The sequence below is a fragment of the Lacerta agilis genome, chromosome 16 (assembly GCF_009819535.1).
Source record: "Lacerta agilis isolate rLacAgi1 chromosome 16, rLacAgi1.pri, whole genome shotgun sequence".
Taxonomy (NCBI): Eukaryota; Metazoa; Chordata; class Lepidosauria; order Squamata; family Lacertidae; genus Lacerta; species Lacerta agilis.
The window spans coordinates 19,991,406-20,015,563 of NC_046327.1; the positions used below are offsets into that span (position 1 = coordinate 19,991,406).

At 44.5% G+C, this 24,158-nt stretch overlaps 1 protein-coding gene across 1 annotated transcript in view; it reads right to left on the reverse strand.

Moving 5' to 3' along the window:
- The window catches only part of LOC117061017 (ephrin type-B receptor 5), a 100,089-nt gene that overhangs the window by 7,138 nt on the left and 68,793 nt on the right, over positions 1-24,158 (reverse strand). Inside the window, exons 6-11 of the mRNA XM_033173678.1 lie at positions 8,774-8,898; positions 7,442-7,604; positions 6,473-6,587; positions 5,062-5,117; positions 4,839-4,958; positions 2,977-3,224 (exon numbers count right to left, since the gene is read on the reverse strand). Coding sequence (XP_033029569.1) covers positions 2,977-3,224; positions 4,839-4,958; positions 5,062-5,117; positions 6,473-6,587; positions 7,442-7,604; positions 8,774-8,898 — 827 coding nt within the window. The remainder of the gene's footprint in view (positions 1-2,976; positions 3,225-4,838; positions 4,959-5,061; positions 5,118-6,472; positions 6,588-7,441; positions 7,605-8,773; positions 8,899-24,158) is intronic.

A 24,158-nucleotide genomic window follows, 5' to 3' on the forward strand; every position in this document is an offset into this window, starting at 1 on the left:
AACTGAATGCTCTTCCAAACAAAATGAATGCACCAAGGAGAAGGGTTCTTGCATATCTTCACCATTAAGTTTTCTACATGGAGTAATTATTTTTGAGTGGAAAAGTATTCAATCGTGTAACACCCCCACCCCGCACCTTCACCTCCATTGGCAATGTGACGTGCTACAACCCAGCCTCTGTTACCCCACCACAGTGAGAAGCAGGTCTAATGTTTTATTGTTGAAGAAACAGAAATGTTAGAAAATAAATGCAAACAACATGGAAGCACCAGGAATTGTAAATATTTGGAAGAAGTTCGGAAGAGTCGATTTATAGGAAATGAGAAGGGATGAAAGGACAGAGCTTCAAGGACGGCAATGTTTTTGGAAAGGCAAATAAAAAAGTTATAAGCTTTTAGAGATGTCATTAAAGCAAGATAATTGGAAGAAATTGATACCTTCAAATAAATAGGGAGGAAAGGGAATCACTTAACTACACAACAATAAACTGCTCATTACTTGAGGGATTTCTAACAATAACTAAACACTTTAGAAAATTCAGTATGACATTGCTGTTGTTATTTTAAAAAAAAACCCATCATAAATATACAGACTTGACCTGTGAACATAATGCCTGACTAGAAAATCCAGTATCAGATGAAGGGCTGGAGTTATTAAGCATTTAAAAGTAAATAAAGCTCCTGGCTCAAGTGGAATTGCCAGCTGAATTGTTCTGGCATAAAATCACAATTTTATAAAGTTGGTTCTAACTGTAGGTGATATTTCTAAATTCTGGAATCTTAACCAAAAAAAGCCATTATCTTAAAAAACCTGTAAAAGTTTCATTCAGCCTCAATACCTTCTCACCAACGTTTTTTTAAAAATATATTAAATAAAGATTTTCAGTTCATTGCAACCATCTTTGCTAATTGCTTAAGAACCAAGGGTGGAATTCAACATAATGTGGCTCAGTGGAGTATGCCTGCACGGAATGAAGTTTGCTTGTGCAATGGGACTTTTCACTTCTTTCCTCCTCCCCCTGCGCACCCCCATTAACCTGTTCTGTATTTCCCCTCCAACTCAGCCCTTCAGAGCAGATTTAGAGGATTAAGGTATGGGGGGGGGTGAGAGGGGGCAGGAAAAGTCCCATTGCGCGAGTGAACCACAAGCAACTTAGTTGAATCCTGAACCCCCTTAATTTTTTTAAATGTAAACTTCTATAGTGGCTGTGCTGCTGTTACAACCCACTTTAGGTCAGGTTGTGATCCATCGGTGGATTCTGACACAAAAGCTAAACACCACAGCTATAGATCCTAGAAAGTATTGGGTTCTTTGTGTGCCTGTTCTTCCGAGAGCAGGTTCAAGGTAATGCCACTCGGCTGAAATCCTGAACATACTTACTAGGGAGTAAGTTAATCGTGATTGGAAGTGGAGTTTACTTCAGAGTAAATATGCATAGCACTGCACTGCTTAAGAAAGGAATTCAGACACAGAACGTAAAATATTTCTCTGTCAGGAATGCCTGAATTCAGCATTTGTCAATTACGAAGATGAACTGATCTGACCAGCCCCTACTGGATTAATGTGTGGATTAGAATTTAGTGACCTACTGGCCTTAGCACTTCCCGAATGTTCACAGCTCAAACCGCACCGCACCCCCACCGGGGGAAAAAGAATTTCGAAATGTTTTTTGAGAGAAAATATATTTAAGAGATTTGTATTTTGAGAGAAAAGTTTTAAAATATGTACTTACATACATATCTAAATGTGAATTTTCATTTTTGTGTGTGTGTTTTAAACAGATTAATGTGGCTAAGGGACAAAAAAGAACAAACACATTGAAGTGACAGAGACCAGTAACAAACTGATTCATCCCTCCTAGTCATACTGATTATGTGGCCTTCATAAAGATGAGCCTAGGATATTTAATCCTAGAGCTCAAAAGACTCTTATTAGATTTCTGCAGGTTCTCAAGCCATACAATCTATTTCTGGCCATTGAAATGTATACATTTTCCTTTAGTTTATATGATTTCTAATATAACTTCGAAAACAGCAGTGCACAGATGTTTTAATGCACCACTTGAATACCTGGTTGTGAATACTTCTTTGGATCAGTTGTTTGATTTAAATTATTGTCAGATTAATTCAGAATACTGAAGCATATTTAAGTGCATTCCTATGCATGCCTACTTACAAGTAAACACCACAGAGTTCAATGGGGTTTACTCCCAGGGAAGTGTGTATAGTTTTGCAGCATGAACAGAGTAAACCGAACATTTCCTAGCATGGAATTTATCATCTAAAAATGAGCATAACTTTGATTCATAAACAGAATTAATTAAACAAACAAACAAACATGCTGCCAAGGTTTAATTTTCCAGTTTTAGATTTGTTTATATCTAAATATCAAAGGAAACTGTACTCTTACAGAGTGGCCTTTAATTTCATACTTTGGCAATAAATCTAAGGGGAGATTCAGATTCTAAGGGGAGACTTTGGCTGTAAGTCGCTTTGGGTTGCCCTGGGCAAGATAAAGCAAATAATAATAATAATAATAATAATAATAATAATAATGCACACAAGCATGCTAAATAAATATGTGAGGGGTTTGTGAGGCTGTGCCTCCCCATCATTTAGCTGTGGGGTGTGACAGGGCTTTGTGTGTTGCTCCTTCACATGAGTGAACCCCTTGACTGGTCCCTCCTGGTGTTAAGGGAGCTCTGCAAGTCCCGATAATCCTCCTTACTGCATGATGTAAAATACTGGCAATGCCCCTCCTGTCATATGAGGCTGTTGAGACTCTGAATAATGTTCTGACCACAATCCCTACGTTTGTTGACTGGCCCATTCAACCACAATGCAGCAGTCACTTGCCCCAGTCTTTTGGCGGCACCTCCAGTGATCTGGCCTTGAGATAAGGAGGACACAGAGGAGGTGAACGGGCATGTAAGATGACAAGGGCAAAAGAGGGGTGGGGAAGGTAAGCTTGCAATACCCGGAGGAAGGAATCCAAGGAGCCGTTCTCCATGAACTCCGTGACAATCATGACAGGGCGGCTCTTGGTGACGACACCCTCCAGACGGATGACGTTCGGGTGCTCAAACTGTCCCATGATGCTGGCCTCGCTGAGGAATTCCCGGCGCTGCTCATCGGTATAGCCTGCCTTTAGGGTCTTAATAGCCACTGTGTATTCTCGTTTCCCTGGAGGCTTCAGGCGCCCAAAGCAGACCTCTCCAAACTCTCCTGCCAGGAGTAAGGGACGGAGAAGACACCACATCAGACAGAGGAGATGCAACCACCTTCTCCAGTTGACATCAGGAGGCGCCAACACAAAGTGGGCAAAGGCACTGCTATCCTCTAGACGTCTCGAGACCCCTTGCACCCTTTATTTATTGCTGGATTTTTATTTACAAAGGCTATTGTGTTTTTAGCCCACCCTTCCTCCAAGAAGCTCAGGGCAAGAGTACACAACTCCCTCTGCCATTATCCTCACAATCTATCTTTTGTGAGGTAGGTTAAGATGAGCGGCCAGCTAAGCAGTTGTAAGAACAGAAGAGGAGCCCTGCTGCATGAAAGGGTCCAGCATTATGTTTTCACAACAGCCAACCAGAAGCCCACAAGCAGGACATGAGCACAATAGCCCACCTTCATTCCCCTACAACTAGCCTTGCCTACACGGATCTGGTGATCATACACCTTTTGCAATGGCATGGAATTGCATCACAGTTGGATGTGCATGTGTGAACAGGGTTCAATCTTGCCTCACTGTGGACAAGGGAGGAGAGCAGGCAAGAGGACTGGTGGAGGAATATGGGTGAGAGAAGGCGCTGCTGCATTCCTTCTTGCTGACTTAAAGGTAAAGTGTTAGGGAGCCTGGTAGTATTCCCAGAATTCACCCCTCTCTAAATCCCTCCCAAAAGCAAGATGAGGTCCACAATGTGAAGATGCAGAAATGAAGCTCTAGTGAAGTGCTCTTAAAAGAAAGCTCTAGAGCAGTGGTTCCCAATTGGTGGTCCATGTAACCCACCCAGGGGGTCAATGGCACATACCTGACAACTGTCTGGGACATCCCAGTTAGAGGGGCCTTGATCTCAGGCGAGAGCACAGCACCCAAAAATGCATGAGATTGAGGTAAGATGTGCATTTTGCGTGCAACTGCAGTGCCCCCTCCAAAAAAGATTGCAGTCCCATGCTCTTGCGTGGATCATGTGATTTGTGCAGGAGCACAGCCCAGAATATGCACATCCTGGTTTTGTGCTGAGATATGTCAGAGAGTATGGTGGCACCATTCACACAACAAAAACTACTACAGAGATATCAACATTTTCATGGGTTGGCTTTTGAAAAAACAGGGTCCTCAGTAAAGGTAAAGGTAAAGGGACCCCTGACCATTAGGTCCAGTCGTGTCCGACTCTGGGGTTGTGGCACTCATCTCACGTTACTGGCCGAGGAAGCCGGCGTACAGCTTCTGGGTCATGCAGCCAGCATGACAAAGCCGCTTCTGGCGAACCAGAGCAGTGCACGGAAACGCCATTTACCTTCCCGCTGGAGCGGGTCCTCAGTAGTACCGGTACTTAGCTAATTGGGAACCACTGGTCTAGAGCACAAATTGATCAACAAGAGGCCCAAAGTGCACTTGAATAGACCCTAATCAAATGGAGCAAGATCTGAACACCAGTCCAAGAACTAAGTTAGAGAAATCAAAGATTTATAGAGCATTGTGCTCAACAGGGAATACCCCGAGAGAAGTGGATAGAGGACTGCAGCCCAAACGGTGCTTGAGGCAGATCAAGCACTCTGCAAAATGGGACTGAAATGTGATGGGGCAGATGAGAAGCAAAATAGTTCCTTCATTACCTGATCCAATGACCTCCTCGATCTTGACAAAAGACACATCAATTTCCTTGGCAAATTCCCGAATCGCTTCGTTGGGATCTTCATAGGTGGATGGGTCAATGTAATACTTGACCCCAAGACCTGTGAAGAAGAAGGGAAGCTCCAGAGTCAGTCACAAAGACCCTCCTCCAAAAAAGAAGAGGCTGTTATTAAAAGAGAGCTGAGCTCCTATGCCATCGCTTACCCCGTGTGGTGATGTACTGCTGCAAGCGGTCTGTGTAGGGAGTCTCTCGTCTCTTACTGTGGAGGAAAGGGAAGGTTCAAGAAGGGCAACCTCCTCATCACCTCAAGTGGAGTTAGGGAAAAGTACATAAATGGGCAACCAAAATGAAACAGGAACGGGACATGTCTACTGAGAAGAAAGTCCTGCTGAGTTCAGTGGAGCTTCCTTTCAGACTAAAGATTGTAGAAGATTGTGCATGGCACTGTGGAGAGAGGACATTTCTTCTCCCTTTTCTGATAGCAGCAGACCCTGAGAGGCCACCCTCTCAGGAATTGATTCATAATAGGGTCAGGATACAAGAACACATCAGGAAGAACTTTCTGACAGCAAGAGCCGTTCAACAGTGGGCACGTCTCCCTCGGAAGGTGGTGGCTCTCCTTTTCAAGCAGAGGTTGGATGGCCATCTGTCACAGATGCTTTAACTGAGGTTCCTGCATTGCAGGGAGTTGAACTAGATGACCCTCGGGATCCCTTCCAACTCTACAATTCTGATTCTATGACTCTATAACTAACCTATGGAATCACCTGGTACAAGGTGTGATGTTGGGAGCTAGCTTTGATAACTACTGTTGAACACTGGCTTGATCCAGAAGTTCTGGGTGAAAACATCTTCAGAAAGCAAAAGAGTTGTTGCCAGTCCCACTGGGAATGTATCTTGATAACCAAAATTAACCCAGGGCTCCTTCTGATGTTCACTTTTCATTTAGCCTTTTTGCAGGTGTGGTGCTCAGTGTCATGTCTCCCATTACATCTGAACAATATGCTCCTTGTAACAGGCTGTATACAGCAGCCTACAATTTCTTTTTCAGTGACCCTTCAATTGCAACATTTTTAAAACCATTGGGGGTTGGGGTTGGGCATAATTCTCAACGCACTGGGTAGAGCCCTTTGCATTGCAAAACCCATGATTTTGCAGTTGGTAAATGCACCTGGTTGGGGCGTAGGACGTCTCTGGAGTTACTATGCAGATCAGGGGCTTGAGGACTAGAAGAGGGGAAAGCAACTAGCTTCCATTTTAGTCAGGGCGAAAGGCTATCCAGAGCTGTTTGCCTCTGCTCTCTTAGCTTGCCCAACTTGCCAGCAATTCTCTTTTAGGTGCCTTTACTTTGAACTATAGTATCCCTTTAAATAGGCTGCCAAAATCTGAGCACCCCTTGAGCTAGCGCTCCCACATTTCTACCTGTTTTATCTATCCAGTTATAATCGGGTCTGAAAATGGGGCGGAAGAAGATTGGTAACTCCAGCCCTCTGACTTGGCTCCCCTTTGTGTGACATTCACAGATAGGAGACAGGGAGTCTTCACTGCACTCCTGGCTCTCCTTTGCATGAGGAGCTGGTACACTCTGAGGTAGGGCGAGGACAGGAAACTCACCTCTTGAAGACAATGGCAAGGATGGCAATGGCCGCAATTACCAGGAAGGCCAGACCACCAAGTGCCGAACCCACAATAAGCGGCAATCGATCTTGCACCATCTCAGAGCGTTCGCCTGTCAAAAGGGACAAAGTTATTTTCTCTCCCTTTAAAAAAAATTATTAAAATTGTCAGTTATACATTTTCCACAATTAAGTGTCCACCAATAAAACAATACATTCATCGACTTCCCTTCTTCTCCCTTCCATGGTTCTTTTAATTTTCCCAATAATACTGCATATTGTACTTTAACCATTTAAATTCTCCCTCTCTTTTCATATGACCTCAGCTTACTTTATTTACACTGCTGAATTTACCTTAATCCTGCTAGTGTTTTCAATCGTTCACAATTATTTTCCAGATATTTCACAAACATTTTCTATGCCTCTTTATAAACTCGGTCTTCGTGTTCTCTTATTCTGCTGGTTAGGCCTGCTAGCTCTGAATAGTTCATTGTTTTAAGCTGCCATTCCTCCTCCTTGGGGACCCCTCCCAGCCTCCAGTCAAAGTTACCTTCTCATCCTAACCTCCCAGTGAAACCTTTGCATGTGTGCACACCCTCCTAGCGTCTTGTCAGGCAGAGAGCTTCTGGGGCTGCAACCCAGAGCATTTGGATCTGTGACTGATAACAGGGAGCACCCCTGGGGTTGTAGGGCAAAGGGTCCCTTGGATGTGCTGTGTTCTCAGGATTTGAGGTGACTATGTCCACAAAGGACAGCCCACTAGCCTCGTCATACCTAGTAGGGCCATAACAGCTTGCAGGTCAAGCTCAAGGCATGTGCTAGCCTGTGAGTGTTGTAAAAGTTTACGATGCATGAGCAGGAGGGTAAAATAAAGAGAGATCAGATTGTACAGCTACATCTGAGCACGAGAGAAGTTCAAGGGGGGGGGGATTCTAAGTTTAAAAGTTCACAAAGGTGTATCACTTACTTCCCACCAGAGTCTGGAAATACATCTTTCCACTGTATGGCCCGTAGCCCACTGCTGTCCGAGCTCGAACCTGGAAGGCATATATCTTCCCTGGGCTGAGATTGGCAATAGTGGCCATATTAGTCTCACTGGTTATGGTGAATGAGTTGTCCTCGTCTTCTGACTAGGAATCAACAATCAAGTCGTGAGAAGCTGACAAAACAAAATTCCACTTCCTCCTCCTCAGCGATGCTCCCTCCTAGGCTCACCAGTTGCTTCCCTACACGGCTGAGATAACCACACACCCCGAACCCCCTGATCTAGTCTCTGGATTTCTCAAATGCCTCTGCTGCTACTCTTCTCTCCTGACCTAGAGAACAGAAGAGGCCAAAGGAGAAAACAGAGAAATGATTTGTATAATAGAAGTGAAGAAGGATGCCATAGCAAAATTCTAAATACAGACATTTATCTGCTAGTTTGGAAAACGCATAAACCACTTGCTCAAAAAAATAAAATAAAATATCCAAGCAGCTTCGAATTCTGATATATATGAAACATGACTAAAATGCACAAACCACTTAAAAACAAAGCTACATAAAACCAAAATTATGAACATAGATAAAAATAAACCATCTAAAACAAATGCTAACTAAATCATGTGCCCCGACAGACTTGCTGAAAAAGGAACGTTTCTGCAAAAAAAAATGAACTAAGAATCTTGTGCTTTAAAAAAAAAAAATACCGCCTGGCTATCATTTTTGCTTTATAAATCTGAAAAGTGCATGCTCAATCATTTTCGGTATCTCACAAAGCCCTGCATGGTTGTGGTGGGTTTGATTTTGTTTTGTCTCCCCCATGGCTTACGACAAAGCCACGTGGCCGCGGTTCCCAACCCGCTCTGATACCATAGGAACAAGGTCCCTTAGACAAAAAAGGTGGCAAGCTCACCATCTGGTCCTAGCAGGAGAAGAAAAGCTAGAGCAGATTGACACTACAAACCTAAACCTGTTTCGAATCTCTCAAGGAACCCTAGTACAAAATGATAGCTTTGAAAGTGCGCTGAGAATTTAGTCGGGAGATATGTAACACCCTCTACCATCTGAAGAAGCTTACTGATGGGAAGTCATGACCTTCAGTTTTCTTTAAATTTATAGTGCAGGCATGCAGAGGCAAGGAAAAACTTGTCGTGACACACGAAATCCAGTTCCTAGTTTTAACTCAGGCCTCTTTTCACTATCTTGCTGTTTCATTTGCCTCTTCTTGCCAGGCTGCAACCATTACTCTCCCTGGCCGAAGTGATTTTCAACCTCTCTCACACACAACTGCGAAAACAGGTTCCCCACGCCAACTTACCTTGTCAAAATAACGCAGCTGATAATCCAAGATGATACCGTTTGGTTGGTCTGGTTGCGGCCAGGACAAAGTGATGCTACTCGTCGTACGACTCACCTGGTGCATCATGGGAACAGCAGATGGGACTGCAACAAGAGGGGGGGAGTCAAGATGAGAGAGAGAAATATCAGGGAAGGGGAACAGGAGGAAAAAATCTATGTGCTTGCATTTCAAACTTGGTTGCTGTTAACAGTTTGTTCACAAACCACGTGAAGATGCAAAACTCATGTCGGTGGTCTGCTCTGCAATGGCTATTTGTGTTCTGAATCTACTCACTAGTTTGTTTCAATGTTTTTAATTAACAGTTAGGGCGCCAAGGCTCCGTGCCCTGTAGTTCCCATTGGTTAATAATCATACCAACACGAGTATTTTGGATTATGGGCTAAAACAGGTCACAACTTTATTGGTTACAGATGTGAGATGTTTGGCTTAGGAAATAGGTGAAAGCAGGCTATATCTTGACTCCCGCCTGTCTGCAGGCATCAAACTAACGATAAACCACCAGAAGGGGGAGCTCTATGACTTACATCAAATAGGGGCACCCCGAGGGGTCCCCGTTGGGGTAGCGACATGGCCCTAGCCCATGCCCGGGCTTTGGACAGAATCCACACCCCCGGATCCCTTTAACAGCATACCCTTATTGAGGAGGGGCAGGCGGAGGCTACAACCTCCCCTCCATTAAACAAAGGCTTACCCAATGTCTAACTGCACCGCGGTTTAAATTATCCACAGCCACGCCCCCCGCCAGCATGGATTGGCTGGGTGGGGGGTAATGTGGCCAGGGCTTGTGCAGAGGGGGCGTCAACCCCCCCGTTGTCTGGCCGCAACACCGCCACCCCCCAGAAGGTGAGCAGTCTTACTGAAAGACCTCTAAAGTCTCTACCTATCATTTGTGTATTCCAATGTTTCTCCAAGGAGCTCAGCCTAGCATACCTGGCTTGTTCCTCAACCCCACCCATACCACAACCCTGGTAGGTAGATTAGGCTGAGAGGCAGCAGTGGATGCAGGTTTATTCATGGATTTTTAATGTCCAGAGGAGGGCTTGAACCTGAGTTCAGTGCCCTAGCCACTACCTTCACCAATTTGCAGTTGAATAAGTGAATTATGAATGTAATAAATTAACACAAAATGTTTGGGCCCTCTGCCAATATTTCCACGTATCATTTCCTCATGTTATATATTTACTGTTTTCTGCTACTTGTTCCTGTCTGACTAACTTTCACACTCCACAGGGGTCTTCCTTCAGTCATTGGCTGGTTCCCCCCCCCCCCTCAGGGAGTCTGCAAAACATAAATGTTTCTGACAGACAGCTCAGAAAGGAAATGATTCAGAGCTGGTTGAAGCCTGAGAAGAGTTGGTTGCTGCATACTGAAGGAGGTGAATGCATTTTAATGACCTGGTCAGACTAGCAGAGGAGAGGGCATCCCAGCATCTGCTTGAAGAAATGAACAGAACACTAGATAAATTTTCAGAGACTCTTCCACACGAAAGCTTTTCTGGTATCTGAAGAAGTGTGCATGCACACGAAAGCTCATACCAAGAACAAACTTAGTTGGTCTCTAAGGTGCTATTGGAAGGATTTTTTGTTTTGTTTTTGTTTTGACTCTTCCACCCATTAGTGTAAATCTCTCAATCCTGCTCTATTCCAGGCAGGACCTTCTGGTCCTATGTGTTTAGGTCACCAATTATGCAGCTTGGATTTTTCGCAATGCCTCTTTTTTTCTTTTTTGCATTGGCTATCGTTGCAAGCAGAGAAACAAGGTTATTTTCGACTGATGGCTCCAAACAACACAAGTTTCCCTGAGATGCTCCTTGCCAGCCTTCCCCAAACCAATACTTAGTGGGAGAGTCTGGGGATGGTAGCAGAAATACTTAAGAACAAACATACAGTGGTACCTTGGTTCTCAAGCTTAATCTACTCCGGGAGTCCATTCGATTCCCGAAACTGTTTGAAAATCAAGGCGCAGCTTCCAATTGGCTGCAGGATCTTCTGGCGTTGGATGTCTGGCTTCCGAAAAACGTTTGCAAACCGGAACACTTACTTCCAGGTTTGCGGTGCTTGGGAGCTGATTTGTTCAACAACTAAGCCGCTCCAATACTCTGGCCACCTCATGAGAAGAGAAGACGCCCTGGAAAAGACCTGATGCTGGGAAAGATTGAGGGCACAAGGAGAAGGGGACGACAGAAGACGAGATGGTTGGATGGTGTTCTCGAGGCTACCAACATGAGTCTGACCAAATTGCGGGAGGTAGTGAAAGACAGGAGTGGCTGGCGTGATCTGGTCCATGGGGTCACAAAGAGTCGGACACGACTGAACGACTGAACAACAACAAAGCCATTCGGGAACCAAGGTACCACTGTGCTTAGAAAAAATGCAAGAAACCTAAATATAAATACTGGGTGCCACACAGGTCTGAATGCGGACCTACAGCACCAAACGACCAATGCCCTACAAAACACATGTGGATTTTGTGAGGTCCTCTGTTCGTTGCTCATGAGTAAGCAGGCAAAACTCCGAGTTTCCTTTAAGAGTTTTATTGTGCAAACTATGTACAGTGCAGAGCTAATAAGTTCATGTCTGTATCAAGCGTCGTCAGAGTCCGGGAATGGCCCCTTCCGGTTCTGACCCCAACAAAAGAGTTTCGGTATACGGAAACCCCGCCTCCCATCTTTTCGTTTCACCCCTCAATGCCTTTGGGGTGCCGGAAGCTGCATGTCTCCTTCATCGCCCCTTGAGCGAGAGGAGTGCTGGGTCTCTCCAGCATCCTCAGAGCCTCTTCCCTCCATACCCTGAGAAGCCTGCCCCTCCCCGCTGGAAGCCTCGCTGCTCCCTCTGCTACCAGAGGAGGTGCTGCTGGTCAGGTGGGACTGGGGCTCTCTGTAGCATCCCGAGAGCCCTTCCACCACCTGACAGATTTTATCTTCATCGTGCCAAACCTCTGCAGTATCCACTACTTGTAGTTAAGAAAGGTTGTACTGGGCATATAAATGCAGAAGGACCACACTCGCAGCCCCTCAGGAGCATCTAACAAACTTTCAGGAACTTATCTGCTGTGAAATTCCTGCACACGTGCCACAAACACACTGTGCACATTTCAGAGGGTGATCAGGAAAGCTCTGCAGAACTCTTTTGATCCAGGCACAATGCAAGCCTAGCATACTGGGCCTTGCTGCTGCTCTCTGTAGATGCAGAGTTTGCCCTGTAATCTATCCAGCACACCCATGCAGGCAAACTTCCTTTCAAGAAAAGATAAACTTTACAAAGAACCACAGGATTCTCTGAAACACAGCTTAAAAAACAGCTCCAATATTTATGGAAATTTCCATATTGATGGAAACTGAAGATGCCCAAGATAGAATCAGGGAAGAAAAAAATAATCCAGTTATATAAGCTTCCTGTGTTCTCACTGCATCTTCCACAAAATTCTGCCAACGATGCTGCTTACATGATTAAAAAAAAAGGCTGGACTAACTGGCAAACGAGGGCCAGCATCGAACCTATGATCACCTGGGCCAACTGGCAAACATCTGGCAAAGCAGTAAAGCCTCCTGCTTTCTTCTCAGCACTGAGAAGCACAAAAGGATTGAGGGTAGGGGTCCCCCCCCAACCCTCTTCATATAAAACAAGAGGAAATTATTCCGAGAGAAGCAAATCAAAGAGGCTTTAACCAGCTTAGGCAAGCAGGAACGAGTTTCACATAATGTAAATCAAGCAACAGTACGAGGGGAAAGATCACACTGAAATGTTTTAGGTACTCCTTGTTCCTTCTGTTGTTCACAGCCCTTAGTCTTATTAAAGAAATAAACTTACCTGAGACAAACCACTTATCCACTTTATCAACTACTTTTATTTTTATAATGCGATGGCACTTTATAGCACAAGCAAAGAAAACCAAAAAAGCTGTCTGATGCGTGTTAAGATGAACATGCATAAATATACATGAACCAGTATTTCCCAAACTTGGGTCTCCAGTTGCTGTTGGACTACAACTCCCATCATCTCTAGCTAGTAGGACCAGTGGTCACAGATGATGGGAACTGCAGTCCCAAAACAGCTGGAGATTCAAGTTTGGGAAACACTGACCTAAACAGACTTTAGCTCATTTCAGTTGTGATATTGAATGAAGGATCCATGGAGGCTTGTGTGCTCTCTCCCCTCAAATCCTCCTGCACATCCTTTTTCGTGGTAATCCGCAGTTTGCCATTACTGTATATCTTAATTAGGAAACCATGGTTGGCATAAACTGTATTTGTCTGTGGAACAAGATTGGAAACCATGAACAAACCAAAGTCTCCCATTCTGTTACTGTAGACAAACAAGGGCTTGACTAGTTTGGTTCTAAGAGTAACGATGGTTTGCTGAGGTAGAGAAAATAAGGGTATTGGGAGGGAGGGAATGGGACAATTCCTATGAAATCAGGGGAGTCCTGCCGAGCTCCCTAGGTGTTAGCTGTTAGATGTATACCAGTTTTCTTAATGCACATCTCAAACATACTCAGGCTAGAAAGCTCATTCACCTTACAAATGGAGAGGAGAAATCTGGGGAGGGTGTCCTGTTGTTTAATGCTCTCTTACATAAAAAGTATGCAGCGTGTTGAGCTCAGCTCAGCAGACATGGAGCCTGAAGTCATGTAGTGTAGGATGGCTTGAATATCATTAGTTTAAATCATTCATTTTAATCATCCATTTTATGGTATTTCAAGTTCCAAACCAGAAATAAGCATTGGTTCTAAGCATTATGAAGCAACTTTGCCTTCATGTTTTCTGTGTGTGTGGCAGAAGGCAGGTTTAGGAATGACAGCAGCTCGGCCGGTAAAGCTGGCGAGACAGCAGCAGATAAATAGGGAGGGAAGGAAGGCGAGTCCCAAGGAAGGGAAGCAGGAAAAAGCGGTCCTTGCACGATTTAAAAATCAAATCTCCCTAACCCTTTGGAAAGGGGCTGCAGCCGAGTGGTACAGTGCTTTCGCTATTGCATTAGGTCAGGAGTTGCAGCAAGATGGACCACCAAAACTCCTTTGCAAAGAATCCTGGGCATCTCCAGGTAGGCGACTATGGGGTTGCGTCACTCATCTCGCTTTCAGGCCGAAGGAGACAGCATTTGTTCCCAGACAGCTTACCGGGTCATGTGGCCAGCATGACTAAACAGCTTCTGGTGCAACGGAGGACCATGACAGAAGCCAGAGCGCATGTTAACCTTCCTGACACATTGATACTTATTTATCTACTCAGACTGGTGTGCTTTCAAACTGCTAGGTTTACAGGAGCTGGGACACAGCAACGGAAGCTCACCCCGTCACGGGGATTCGAACTGCCGACTTTCTGATACTAAGCTAATACTAAGCTAGCTAGACCAATCGTCTGACTCACTGTAAGGTAGCTTCCTATGTCCATGGCTTGCTCCCTCCCCATCCAGGGATGGGATAGTTTCTCCCCATTTCTCATTTTCCCATTCATCAGTTCACATCAGTTTGTGAAATTTGAAACAAACAAACAAACAAACAAACAAACTTCTCAGCAGCATTTTACTGCCGATTTCTTCTAATATACACGACCTTGGTATGCAATTTGCCCAACATGCACATTTTTGCAAAGCACCTTCTCCCTTATGTAGCACCTTTTTCAATGCTGTTTGCACAAATAAATGCATTTTATGACCAACCTGCCCTGGTATATGCATTTGTGCTCAAAAGACTCGGCTGCACTGCACAATCTGGAGAAGTGTGCATTTTGGAAGATGGCTGAGTTTTGGTTTGCTTGTTGTTTCAGAAAGAGTGAAGGCTGACCTTTAAAGGCGAACTGAACTGAATGTCTTCGCCATCACTACTCCCCGCAACCAACTTTTAAAATGCATCACTTATAGTGGTATTCATGCACCACCTCTAAACATTATGCCAGCACTTAGTACCTGACCATATATCTGTTTGCTTTAGTTGCAGCAAGATGGACCACCAAAACTCCATGCCCCAGGCCCAGTCCTTAATTTGGAAAGGCCCCCCACCCCCAACTGCGAAGAAAGCTCAATGGATATTTCTTTAACATCACTTTAAAAAACAGAATGTACTTTTAGCGAAAGGGATCAACAAAGGGCATGGAAGTGGCACAGGCGGACAAGGAAATACGACTGTTGTGTGTTTGCACCTGAGTTTTGCCAACAAACTGCTCCAAATGGCTCCCTCTCGAAACAGGAAACATTCCTCTGCTTCTTGATGATTAACTCAGTATGGGCACAAAGGCGTCTTAGGGATTATTGTGCTAGTGAGTTGGTCTTCTTCCTACCTCACTTGCTCCAGAGGCATTCTGTCAATCTTGCCCTTACCTTTTATTAATTCAATAACTTGTTAAGTTTGTTTGCAGAGCCCTGATGCCCTGCCTCTCCCAACGGCATGATGCAGCTTACAGAATATTTATAACGAACAAGTTAACTGCTAAAATAATTCATTAAAAACCGCTTAAAATATAGCAGCCCGTTTTCAGAGCTATAATAATATTAATAATAAAAACCCAGCTTGATTAATTACTGGCATGAAAGAAACAGCTAGCAGAAGAGTATGTTTCCATTTACCAAGCAAAGGAATCATAGAGTTGGAAGGGAACCTGAGGATCATCTATTCCAACCCACTGCAATGCAGGAATATGCTCTAATCAACTGAGCAGAGGAGTTCTGCAGGATGTCCGCAGGCAGGGACAGGGAGGTACTGGTACCTCTTCTGAACTCATGTTCCAGAGCAGTGCAACAAATTTCAGTACGTCTCTGCACTATGAACAAGTTCAATAAACCCATCATTCCCAACCCACTAAATGCCTCTATACTTTGGCATCCACCTCCCTTTAAAGGACCTTTCTAACATTTCTCTCAATAATTTGGGGGTGACTGAAGCAACTTTCCCCTTGAAATCCTCTCACAGGACCTGGGCCCTGGTGGGAAGAAGGCAGTTTGTAACCTCCTGGTGGAAAGAGCTTACAAACTGCCTCCTTCCCACACCACTGCTGCCACAGGAGTGTGAGAAGGAGTTGTATCAGCTTGCCTAAGTGATGGTGAAACAAGTTAGCAGGACCACTCATGATATTCACTCCACTGGAATTTCTCCCTGAACGTCAATCGGTAAGCTGGCAATCAACCCATTATTCTTTTTTTAAACAAAATTATTCATACAGAATGATCAGCATGTTTTTTCTTGCATGTTGCATCTCCTATCCATACACACCTTTTATTTTGTCCAAGTTGCTGGCAAAGACTTATTCATATTAGAATCAAAGAATAGGAAGGGATCCCGAGAATCAGCTATAGCCCGACTCCCTGCAGTGCAGGAATATCCAGTTGCCCCTAATGGGAATCGAACCTTGGTGTTATCAGCACCATGCTCTAACCAACTAAGCTATCTAGCCTTGGTGGAACGACAGGCAAAGAGGAATCTTGGTGAACACAAGCACTTGTTCACTTCAGCAACCTGGTCTGGGGCGGGACGTTGGTGGTAGGGGGAAACCCAAGCGAATGTTGGTGAAAGGAACAGGAAGTTTCAGCAAACAGCATATGCACCAGTTGCAGAATTAATTTCAGAAATTCTCCACACTGTAGCAGAAGAAAGTTGGAAAAGAACACAGGGCAGAGAGAACCCATGGAACAATAATGGAAGGTGGAGGTATACTCATCCCTATAAATTATTTATCCATGAAACAAAACAGAAAACTAGTTTTATATCTAACAACTAGAAATTTTAGAATAGCAAAATCCACTGACATTACACAGTTAAGAGTGGCGTGCTTTGTACATCCTCCAACCAAGTCTGTGCTGTACCTAAGCCATTTGTGCCAAAATAAATAGATGTGGGGAACCACATTTATTGGACCAATATTTGCTTGGGGAAAGTGTATAATAACTTTGCAGTGACACAGAACTCGTTGCTTGGTCATGCCTGACAGCAGCTTGTTTTATGAGTGCAATATTCATATGCATCTGGGTGTAGAAACAAAACAGTCTGCACAACACTTCTTACAATTTATCTCACAAGAAAAAAATAAAATACCTACCTAGCGTGCCAACTGTGCATTATAGGCTCATTATATTTGAACAATGATGAATGAACTAATATTACTATAAATAAATAAGTGTGCATTGAAGAAGAGCGGAAAGAAAGTTGGATATGAAAAAGGGAGTGTGATATGTGGCAGATGAACAGTTCTTCTGTGTTAAACCTACTGGATCTTTGGTATTTTCTATGTTATATCTTCATTTAAACTAGATATGGGAGACCTGCAGCCTCTTTGGATATGTTTGTAGAATCACAGAAGAAGAAGAAGAAGAAGAAGAAGAAGAAGAAGAAGAAGAAGAAGAGGAGGAGGAGGTGGTGGAGGAGGAGGAGGAGTCTAGATTTGATATACCGCTTTATCACTACCCGAAGGAGTCTCAAAGCGACTAACATTCTCCTTTCCCTTCCTCCCCCACAACAAACACTCTGTGAGGTGAGTGGGGCTGAGAGACTTCAGAGAAGTGTGAGTAGCCCAAGGTCACCCAGCAGCTGCATGTGGAGGAGCGGAGACACGAACCCGGTTCACCAGATTACGAGTGTTGTTGGACTACAACTCTCATGATGCAGTTCATGTGAATGAAAAGCGGCATAAAAATATAATAAATGAATTAAATGAAATGAATCCCTTCCAATTCTGCAATTCTATGAATCACCACTGACTATTCACCATGCTGGCTGGGGCTCACAGGTTCGCACCCCTCATTTAAACACTCAAGGAATACATTCCGGATCTGCTTGATATTTTCTGCATCTTTCTTTTCCTCTATATAACATTCAGAGTCTGGTTCAATAAGAGAGAAGGCAGCACTATTTTGTACATCTGCAACAGCAGCTGTAATGGCTCTAGCTGAATTGAAATTACTCATACCAGTGCTGAAAAATGCTTTCCTTTCTGGCCATTTTCCAACACTCCTTGCAACCACGTTTGCTCATTCATTTGCCTTGCTCTCACTCGCCTTCCATGACATCAGTCCATTGCCAAATCTAATTGGCTACGTTGTGCTGTCACAACATCCTATCATGAACAGCCAAATAGCAAGTGAGAGCAACCCACGTTGAGCTCAGCTGCCAACGGCTATTACTATGTCGTCGATACTGTTGCTGTCTCCTAACAAAAGGCTCACACATTTACAAAACCCTTGCTGGATAAAAGTAAAATGGGAAATAACTAAAACTGTGTTATAGGATTACACAGGATGCAAGACTATTGCATCTAGTTTGAATGAAGATACAAGCTTTTAGTAATAGCTTTGGGGACAGGCGGGATTCCAACTGTGCAAGACTGAATAAAAGTCCCCAACAGAACAAATCTTAAAAGGTGAAAATAGAGAGGAGGAGGACCACTTGCAGCCCACAGAAACTAGAAGGGCAAGCAAGAAGATTACGCGTTCTTTTTGAGAGGCCTGCGCATGCAAAGATTACCTCAACATTTCCAAACCCTATGTAATTTGGTGCAATCATAAAGAAAATACAAACGATAATAAATCCCTCTCTCCACTCGAGACTTTGTCCCCAGCTGTGAATGCCTAGCCCTCCCTGCAACTGCTTAAGAGCAGAAACATCAGGAAGTAAGGGGGCTAAAGCAGATTTAACATAAATCCTGCCCCCTGTGCCAGTTCCTGGATTGGATGGGGAGAGATAGAGAGCCCAGAAAGCCAATTCATCAGTCAGGGGCCTGAAGAGAAGATCTGTCTGTGGGGAACAATAGGAGCAGCCAGCTGTAGCATGAGAGGCCAGTAGCTGGTTCTGGAGAGAGAGGTTATTTTTACCTGACTGAGTTTGATGGGAGTTACCCCAGAGGAGCAGCACTGAATGGAAGTTCTTCACTTTGGGAGTTCTAATCCCACAATTTATTAAAGAACTGAAATGTTAAATCTATATATAAAAAATGTTCAAGATGGGTGTGCGGACGCGAAGGCCTTGCTCTGTAACCGCTTGACCGGTTATCTTCAAATTTGGACACAACATTCCTTGGCCATATGGGAAGGTTCTTAGGTACCTAGACTGCTAAAATATCATACCTTTCCCAGATAAATCCGTGAATTTGTGCAAAAAACCCAGCGCCCTCCAGTGGACGTCAAAGGAACACACGCTTTACAACAACAGACTTCAGAAGAGGGTGGGAGGGGGAGCAGGACTTGAGGTCGCCTCAGCCAACAGGCTGTTGGCGGGGGAGGGGCCGAATCAACCTTTAGCTACCACCGCCACAACAACGCCTTGCCTCAGGCTCGGCCAATTCCCATTTTAAAACAAGTGAGCAACAGACATGAGAGTGCAGAGGTGACGGAACAAATCACAGCACAGGAGTTCAACAGAACAACCTGTGGAGAGCCAGGGGAAACCCGGGGGGGGGGGGGACCGGAGAGAAGGGAGGTAGGAGATCAACACAGTTTTGAAGTGACCATGGAGAGTGCGGGGGAGGGGAACAAATCACACGGCGTGAGTGGGAGGAAGAAGAAAACGGGGGGGGGGGACTGAGAGGAGGCAGGCAGAAGTTCATCAGGATAAGCTGTGGGAAACCAGGCGAAAACGGGAGGGAAAGACTGGGAGGAGGCAGGCTTAAGTTCATCAGGATAACGTGTGGGAAACCAGGCGAAAATGGGGGGGAGGGAAGACTGAAATGGGCCACACAGAAGTTCGTGGGGATAAGCTGTGGGAAAACAGGCGAGAATGGGGAGGTGGGGGGAAAGGGCCACAGCAAGGTGTGGCCGGGCCAGCTAGTAATAGATATACATATTATGATCTATTTTTTTAAAAGTTATTATTCAGTTAATCATTTCTATAATGTTGAATTGAATTCTTGATATGTGGAGCGATCCACTGTTGTATAGTGATCAACGCTGGATCATGACCTGGGAGACCAGGGTTCAAAACCCCACTCACTGGGTGACCTTGGGACAGTCACTGTCTCTCAGACTAATCTCCCCCACAGGGTTGTTGTATGTATACCAGCTTGAACTTTGAGCTCCTTGTAGGATAAATAAATAAATAAATAAATAAATGTAATAAAGTTCTGTTTATTGTCTTGCTTTTAATTGTTTAAAAGTGGTGTATATAAACATTAATAATAATAATACTAACAATATTTTAAAAATACATATATGCTATTAAAGCAGACGACAGTGTAACCTGAATCAAACATTGCTGAGTCATGCATCCCTCTGCTCTGGCCTGCACTATGTTTATCTATGCTGGTGGCATACAATGAACGGTTTGCACACATCTAACACAACTGCCTCTCTTGGTCTTTCTGATACTGAAACGAAAGCTCGTGTAAACAGCACTCCTAGTCCAAAATGTTAAGCAGTTGATCGTTCTATAAATCCTGTCTCCAGGAATACCACACGCCGTAGAAACCCAGGTGAAAAGCTACAGGTAACAAGTCCATTCACTGTGACATCCCTGATTGGATGGAATCTCCCCTTTGACTAATCCAGGAAGAAGCACAGCATAGGATTTTTTTTTTGGGGGGGGGTTCCAACATAAACCAGAGGAAAGAACTGCACTGAATATTTTTTAAAAAAAACCTAACAAGAAATAAACAAATTAGAAGCTAAGAGGTTGGCAGGGTATTGCTCCATCAAAATTACCAGTTTCTATTTGGTCTTGGTACCACCACTAAGTGAACATCCCTAGAGCACCATGTACTCCTAGAAAGAGATACAACGTCGCACATTACTGTACTTTCCCATATATTAGGCAAGGGTTTTTCCCTAAACAAATTTAGTAAAAAAATGGGGGGAGTCTTATACACGGTCAGTGCATATTGGTGATGTGGGATTGGTATCTTCCGCTAGCTGGAGATTGTCAGTAGCTATTGTGTGTGTTTGGGTGGCGCTGTGGTCTAAACCACAGAGCCTAGGGCTTGCCGATCAGAAGGTTGGCGGTTCGAATCCCCGTGATGGGGTGAGCTCCCATTGCTCGGTCCCAGCTCCTGCCTACCTAGCAGTTCGAAAGCACATCAAAGTGCAAGTAGATAAATAGGTACCGCTCCGGCAGGAAGGTAAATGGCATTTCCGTGCACTGCTCTGGTTCACCAGAAGCGGCTTAGCCATGCTGGCCACATGACCCGGAAGCTGTCTGCAAACAAACACCAGCTCCCTTGGCCTATAGAGCGAGATGAGCCGCAACTGGATTCTGGGAATCCCCCCTAAAAAAAAGCTCAACAACTCTGGTCATCTCCTCCAGAAAAGCTTAAGTTGGAGTCCTCAAAAATACGGGGTGTCTTATACACGGGGGCATGTTATACACGGAAAAAATGTGGTATATTGCAACACTTAACACCATTCCTTAAACATTGCAGGCACATCACGAACCACAGTGGATGCATGGATACAAATATGCAGGCCTCTTACACATGGCCCCAACATCTGGCTTGCAACCAACCTGTGGATTTGCAGTCAAGGAGACTCACCACGCCACCAGAAGTCCTTCCTTGTTTTGCAACTAGGGGATCAATTCTATGCACTGCAAGGCTCTAGGATTCATTTTGTACGTGCCACACCTCTAGAGCACCAAAGCATGACAATTTGTCACCGCTCTAACTTTTGCTCTCTTCTAATGAGGCTTATGTGTGGAGACACACTAGCTGTGCCTAATAGCACTTAGATAATTTGCTGCCACAAACAATCTCTGAGGATCAGCTTGTCCTGAAGATGGCAGTGGGACTAGGCTTTTAAGGAAGGGGTTCCGCAATTGCCTTCAGCCTGCTGTTTGCTGCATTAGGCATCAGGAATGTTTTCCTACGTGGACCATGTATGACAGTCAAGCAAATCAGACGGCAGCACCACTTAAAACTATTTCAAGTATTTTGCTGTTGCTTTTTTCCTGGTCATTATTCGTATTGATTAGTTTTGCCTTGCTTGCTTTGCTACATGGTTTTTTCCTTGCTGCACAGCGGGACCTTTTCTCTCTCTCTCTCTGCTTTTAAAATGCTTATCCCTCTCATTAGTTTATTCTCGTCTTTGTTCTTTCAGGTTGGAGCTGCACATCAAATCCTGTGCTGGTCAGATTCTGCGCTTCCAGAGTAACATATAGGAAGCTGCTCTATACCCAGGTATACCATTGGTCCATCCAGCCCATTAGTGTTCACACTGACTTCCAGCAGATCTCCAGGGTTTGGGGCAGGAGTCTTTCTTGGACCTACCCATGGACTCCACAGACTGAACCTATGACCCTCTGCATGCAAGGCAGATGCTCCACACAATGAGCTGTGGTGGGCAGGGATGTGGAACGCTACAACCTGAGAGGCTGCATAATGAACTTGAGACATGGGAGAGGACAGTGGGGCCATTTTCAGTGTAACATGTAGTTGTGCCCTCAATGCATCTGTACTTTGAGCAATGGTGTGCGGCCACTAGGGACTGGGCTAGTCCCCTAAATATCCCCCTGGCTCTTCCTTCCCAAAGCCCAGGAAGATTTTGCCTAGCTTAGGGAGGGAGATGCAATGCTCCAATGGGTCAAAGAGTCCTCCTGCCACCTTCCCAAAGCCCATCCAGCTTTGGGAAGGAGGCAGGAGGGCTTCAGCATCCAGTCAGAGGCCTGGAGACTCCTTCCCAAGCCCCAGGAAGCTTCTGCCCAGCTCAGGGAGGGAGGCACACATGCATGACGTCAGGACATCATGTGCCTGACGTCACCCTCGCAAGCTGGCACTTCTGGCCCTAACTATCCCTCTATGAAAAATTTTACCACACACCACTGACTTTGAGAAGTATGGTGCAATTTGGTTCTACTTTGGCACTTAGCATTTATATGTGCTCAAAGTACTCCACATGTGCTCAGTTATTGCAATCCAATGATGGGGAACCTGTGGCCCTCTAGATGGTATTGAATTCTGACTCACATCCACCCCGAGCAGTATGGCCAATGGTCAGGGATAATGAAAGTTGTCATTCAAGACCATCTAGAGGTCCACAGGTTCTCCACCCCACTGCAATCCTTAAAATGATTATGTTAAGCAGGCATTATTATTATTATTATTATTATTATTATTATTATTATTATTATCCTCATATTGCAGTTAGGGAGCTGATATTAGTGGATTGCCCCAAACTGGTCTCCCTCAGAGAAACCATGAATGCTGAAAGCAAGAACAAATCTTAGTTGTAGTTCACAGTGTGTCTGAAGCAAGATAAACCATGAACCCAGGTTCGGACCTAACACTAAGCCACACCATGGCTTAGCCTTGAGTAGTATGGCAGCAGGAAGACTGGGGGAAGTGCATGAATGCAATCTTCGCTCCAGGAAACCACTTTGCTCACTTGCATTATGCCATAGTTTGGCTTAGTGTTACATGTGACCCAGGTCGTAGACAGAAAGAGTCAGATTGTGTTTCATGTACACCAAATCATAGGTGTCCTATAACTCCTTAGAAACCCCGAGACTATGTGGCATTGCATTGCATATGCATTCCCAAAGCCACAGCCATCAGTACTACCAAGGACATATTATCTGCAATATAAAGTTACACTGTTTTCAGACAACTTTAAATGATGGGAGTTGTAGTCCAAAAACAGCGGGAGACCCAATTTTGGGAAACCCTGACTGAGAAGAACATGACATTCCTAGCTCAGTCCCAGCAATAACCCATCATTTTTCTTGCTATGGGACACTCTATGTTTTGCACCAAAAACATTCATCCAGTGCTGATTATCACTACTTGTTCCCCCTTACATTTTAGTGGGACTTGTGTAGGAGTTTCCAGTGGATTGTGCTGTTTGTTTATTTAATTTTAAAAAATGTTTGTGGGGTGTAGGGAGAATCTGACACTGTATTGTACAGCTAGCAGCACGGACCTGCTTGGAAGTGACCATGCCAAATATAGCTCATCAAGTGTCCCACCAGGGGCTTGACACAGCTCTTGGTTTTGATACTGGAGAAACAAAACACCTGGAAAGCAACATAGGACGTAGTGGGCTGGTTACACTTGGCTTTGTGGGTCACAAGTTATGCAGGCCTTCTCTGTTGGATACACCTTAATGGTTTTTGAGCGTGCATTATCTTATGAAAACTGTGTGCCCTTCCTTGGCACATACCTGTCTGCAACTTTCAGCTGAACATAACGGATGTGCCTCTTGCAGCAAGAGTAATAGCCTGAATCAATTTTCCTCCTGAACTAAAGTTTTTATCTGCCTTCACAGTCAATAATCTCAGGGTCACGCTCAGCCTAGAAATCTCCTCTTCAGCCATATCTCTTCAGCCTTGTAAAGTCTGCCTAATGACCCTTCTGCACTATTGCCTGTGAATGTCACTGCTTCGAGATGAAATCCTCATCACACCTTGGTGGTTCCTGTACTTATGGCCTCTCCAAATCCCAGCT